The 4,988-nt window shown below is 40.3% G+C and overlaps 1 protein-coding gene across 2 annotated transcripts in view; it reads left to right on the forward strand.

Moving 5' to 3' along the window:
• Nucleotides 1–4,988, forward strand: part of LOC118324397 (solute carrier family 2, facilitated glucose transporter member 1-like) — a 9,811-nt gene that overhangs the window by 2,702 nt on the left and 2,121 nt on the right. For both annotated transcript variants that reach the window (XM_035656719.1, XM_035656720.1), the window contains exons 3-6: nt 2,154–2,314; nt 2,407–2,647; nt 3,988–4,150; nt 4,450–4,637. In XM_035656719.1, coding sequence (XP_035512612.1) covers nt 2,154–2,314; nt 2,407–2,647; nt 3,988–4,150; nt 4,450–4,637 — 753 coding nt within the window. The remainder of the gene's footprint in view (nt 1–2,153; nt 2,315–2,406; nt 2,648–3,987; nt 4,151–4,449; nt 4,638–4,988) is intronic.

The following is a 4,988-nucleotide window of genomic DNA, read 5'->3' on the forward strand; positions in this document are numbered from 1 at the left end:
CTGTTTCAGCAGTCATCCCACAAAACTGGGATAATAATTAATAATAATAATAATAACACAACAACAGCGGATTAAAAGAACTAATAAAATAAAGTAGAATAATAGCTAAATAACGAAGCATTGGGTAAGTTCCTAAGGTGCATTTTCAAATCCACGTGCTTGAAAAGCTAAGGTGCATAAGTGGTAGTTCACATAATGCAAGGTGCACTGCCGTCCTGGTTGGTATAGTTTAGATTACAGGGGCAGACATCATTGGAGTTTAGAGTTTTACAAGTTTCCCTCCCTGGGTGGAGAAAAAGCCTCATGGCGTGGGGGGAATGTCTCCTTAGTCTTTCAGTGAGCAGAAGTGACAGCAGCCTGGTGCTGAAGCTGCTCCTCTGGCCTGTAGATTGGTGGCTGTGCAGTGGATGCCAGTGGATTGTCATGATTTGAATGAATAGCGCATTTGTTGGGTGTCTCCTCACTCTTGGTTTATAGTGAGGCTGAAGCAGAATCAGGTTGTGATCAGCTTTCCCCAGTGCAGGCAGAGGGGTGGCGCTGTATGCGTCCTTAACGTTTGCATACAGTAGGTCAATAGTCTTATCTCAATAACAGTCCACATTCTTCCAGTATGTGGACTGTTACACCAGGGGAGTGGCATTCTATGTTTATATTATATATGCTTTTCTGCTATATAACTTGGTATGGTACAGTGAATCTCATTGTACATGTACAATGGTATTAATATTTTAGATTTTGAAAAACTAAGAGCTTCTCCCATTTAGAGTTTGGTGGTTGGACAGTCAGAGGACACGGTTTAAAATCTTTTTAGTCTTTTAGTATATGAAGTGAGGGGGACCAAAACAGACATTTTGAAAAGTGAGAGGGACATTCCCCACATCCCCAGTAGAAATTACGCACCAACAATATAAAAATATCAGAAGTAGTAGAAACTAATAAAGCATAGAAAACATAGTTTGTTCCTTCATCATGGCACACAAACAGTGCAGAAATTCATCCTGCATCGCTCATTTATTTTGAAAGGATTTTTGTTTCCAACAAGCCTTTCAACTAGACTTAATGCAAGCTCTATTTGTGTAGTACATTTCACACACACAGAAAACATCACAAATATATTATTCAGTTAAAATGGATATAACTCACATCATTATAAAGACAACAGAAAGGTTTTAGGATGCTAACAATGTCACTGGTTTGAGTCTGGCCTGGGATGTTTGTTTTTTCTTGTTAAGGTAACTGACAAGCTTCTGCATCTGTCTATGGCCCCTGAAGGTAGTCTGACAGAAATCTGAAATTACATACAGCAGGTTAATGAGATAATGCTGCAGTTTGTTGGAAGAAGACAAGTTAAAGATGTTGTGTTTGCATATGGACCAATGCTTAAACTCATTTGACCTCTTTAGTTTATCGTGGTAATAAAATGTGATGATCCAATGTGGGAAAATAAGAATAGAATGATGCATAGTGGTGTTCCCTTGCCAAATCTGCTATTTTTCTATACTGGGACATTTTATGGTGAATAATAGCAGTTTGTAGTTTGTGGCTTTAGTGCATGGCCACTTAGTGTACCAAAGAGAACCAAAAATAAAGAAGTGTAAAGTATCACTACATCATTACTTTCACTCCATGTATCACTGTTAGGGTATTAAGATTTCATTGTCTCAGGAAAAATCACTATCAAAGGAGGAAATCTGATTTGAAATGATTGCTCCCATGTTGATTCAGTGCATGCTAGCAGCTCTTTGTGGCTGTACTTTGGCACAGCTGAGATTTGAGCTAACATCAGCATGCTTACATGCTCACACTGATGGTTGTGACTGTTCAATAGCAAATTAGCACTATGATAATGTTTACTATATTACTTGACCAAAGTACTGGACAGTAAAAACTTTGACCTGCTGGTGTCAAAGGGTCACCAAAGTTAGTAGGATTCATTCTCTGGGAACCATAAACCAAATGTCATAGCAATTCATCGATTAGTAAAAAAAATATCAACTTGATGATGCTACCAAAGTCAGGGATACTGAGGTCAATAGTTATTAGAAATATTCAGTGTGGACTAAATCAATGGTACAAAAGAAAACACAAGCAAGTTTAGTATGTCTTTTTTCATCTTACACATTGAGCCTACTGTATGTTGCTTTGTGTTTTAGATCATCGAGAGCTTCTACAATGAGACATGGACCAGGAGGTTTACAGAGCCCATTTCCCAGACCACGTTAACAGCTCTGTGGTCGCTCTCTGTGGCCATCTTCTCTGTAGGAGGAATGTTCGGCTCCTTCTCTGTCGGCCTCTTCGTCAACCGCTTTGGCAGGTATGACTCTTCCCATGAACAACATTATGAATCACATCTTCCTTTAAAAATAACAAACAGACCCTTGATGAATGCTCTTATTATCTCTAAAGGAAAAACTCCATGCTCATGGCCAATGTGCTCGCCTTTGTTGCTGCTGCCTTTATGGGCTTTTCCAAGCTTTCTGATTCCTTTGAGATGCTCATCACTGGACGTTTCATAGTGGGTCTCTACTCTGGCCTCTCCACTGGCTTTGTACCCATTTATGTTGAGGAAATCTCCCCCACATCTCTCCGCGGAGCATTAGGCACTCTGCATCAGCTTGGCGTAGTGATCGGCATTCTCACAGCACAGGTGAGCTCCTTAACACTTGAACCATGATTGCACTGTTCATTTCCCACCTTAAGTAGCTTTAGAATGAGACAATTTAAAGCTTCACACTGATGGTGCACGTTGGCTGCATGAATGTGTGTGGTCACTGTAGTTTTCCTTAGCACTTGGAAGGGGAGGGTGAACTGAGAGACCTCCACTCTGCACCTACACTACTATATGCCATTAAATCTGGACCTTTAAAGTTTACCCACCTTAGTATTTACCACTACACCACTTTAATTCTCATAGTCTCTGACAGTCTCTTTTTAAGCTGCCACATTATCAGTGTTAAAATGTATAGTGTCTTCCATGTTTTTATGTTGATTTTGTTTAATATTGTTTTTTGATGTGTGTCTGTGAGAAGCAACAAACTGTAGCACTGTGCCCAAGACAAATTTCCCCTCAGGGACAATAAAGTTTATTCTATTCTATTCTACACCCCTGCAGAAAAGCTTGTAGATGCTTTTATTACAAGTAGGCTTGGTGACTGCAATGCAAGGTTCACAGTCTCCCAAAAAATCTGTAAACCTGAATGATATAAACCAGAGTTTTAATTGGGAAAAAAAACAACAAGCTCATCCCACTCCTGTTTTAAAGGCTCTGCAATGCTTGGCTGCACATCAAAGATAATGTTTATGATAATGTATCCGTCAGGGTTGGAGATGTTAGTACTGTTAATACCGGCCTGTTAGGATAACAGTTTGGAGATGGCAGGGCTGGTGCAAGGCTTTTTAGGGCATTGAGCAGGATTTGACCACCCCACCACTCACCCACATTGTTTTTTAAGTCTTTGGATGGACATTATTAAAACTGTATGATTGAAGATTTTACACATTATTTGATGTTCTGAAAATAACAACAAAGAAAGTTAAGAAACATACAAACATCTTGCAATGTATAATTAAAACCACAAAAAAGAGGGACACAACATTCTTAAATTGTCATTTTACAACACAAGGTTTTATAATGAAATTTAGGTCATAGATCCTTTCATGCTTGTAAAAACAAAACGTACTGACTAAATTTACCCGGTAAAACTTGACAAGCAATTAGCACATTGCACTTCACAAATCTGGAAATTTAAGAGCAAAATGTAAAGGAAACATATAAGGCAATAAAGGAAAAAATTAACCGAGTAATCAATGAAACTTCACATTTTCATTTGCTCATTCGGCGGGCACTTTGCTGCAGCTCCTGGTGAAAATCATACTAGTGCTGTTAAAGGATGTTCTTGACTGCTGAGTTTATAACTTGTAACAAATATTATGCTCAGTGTACTGTGTTACAGTATATGTAAGTGGTGTGTTGTGTGTGTCGTGTAGATCTTTGGGATTGAATCCATCATGGGGAATACCTCCCTGTGGCCTATCCTGTTGGCTTTTACTCTGCTGCCGGCTGTCCTGCAGTGTGGCCTGCTGCCCTTCTGCCCTGAGAGCCCCCGATACCTTCTCATCAACTGCAACGAGGAGAGCAAAGCCCGCAGCAGTGAGATACACACACATTTTCCACACAGATACACACATTTCACAAAAACACAGTTTTGAACAACATAACATTGGCAAGAGTAAAAGCAATAATGTAATGCAATAATATGTTCACTGTGCTCAAATACCCAACTCACACAAGTTTCTCACAAGTTACTGCACCAATGGCTACCTGAAAGGTTAGTTAGCATCCATCGTTTCACCACATATATCCTGTCAAGCACACTGTGGACCCTCAGTGTGCGGCAGCTTTATAAATCCCATTCCAGACATAGATGTAACTTCACTACTGTCCTCCAGTCTTGATGAAGCTGCGGGGCACTGATGAGGTGAGTGAGGACATGCAAGAGATGAAGGACGAGAGCCAGCGGATGATGAGGGAGAAGAAGGTGACCATCCCTGAGCTGTTCCGCTCCCCCAACTACCGTCAGCCTATCTTTGTCGCCATCATGTTGCAACTCTCACAGCAGCTGTCTGGAATCAATGCTGTAAGTCAAAGGACCAAAGAGGAGCCGTGGCCTTCAACTACTGTATGTGTGCAGTTTGCTGCAAGTTTGCGAATAAGGTGGATAAAATGGGGGCGTTTTTAAAAGACACAAATAAACAAATAACGTTAAGGCTAACCATTGCAGCAAGGTATCATATTAAGCTAACAGGTTGTTTTTTGTTTGTTGTTCGATTGTTTGTAGTGCCTTTATCGTAGTGAACTACTTACACTTCGGCTAAAGCTGTTGTCGCTGCTCGCTGGTCCCCTGTCGTTGCGCTGTCGCCGTCGTCACTGTCTTTTTCATGATCGTCATCGATCATTATTGTTAATGTAGTTGTTGCTTCTGTGTTTG

Source organism: Morone saxatilis, unplaced genomic scaffold (genome assembly GCF_004916995.1).
Source record: "Morone saxatilis isolate NCDOM2014 unplaced genomic scaffold, NCSU_SB_2.0 Contig15, whole genome shotgun sequence".
Lineage (NCBI taxonomy): Eukaryota > Metazoa > Chordata > Actinopteri > Moronidae > Morone > Morone saxatilis.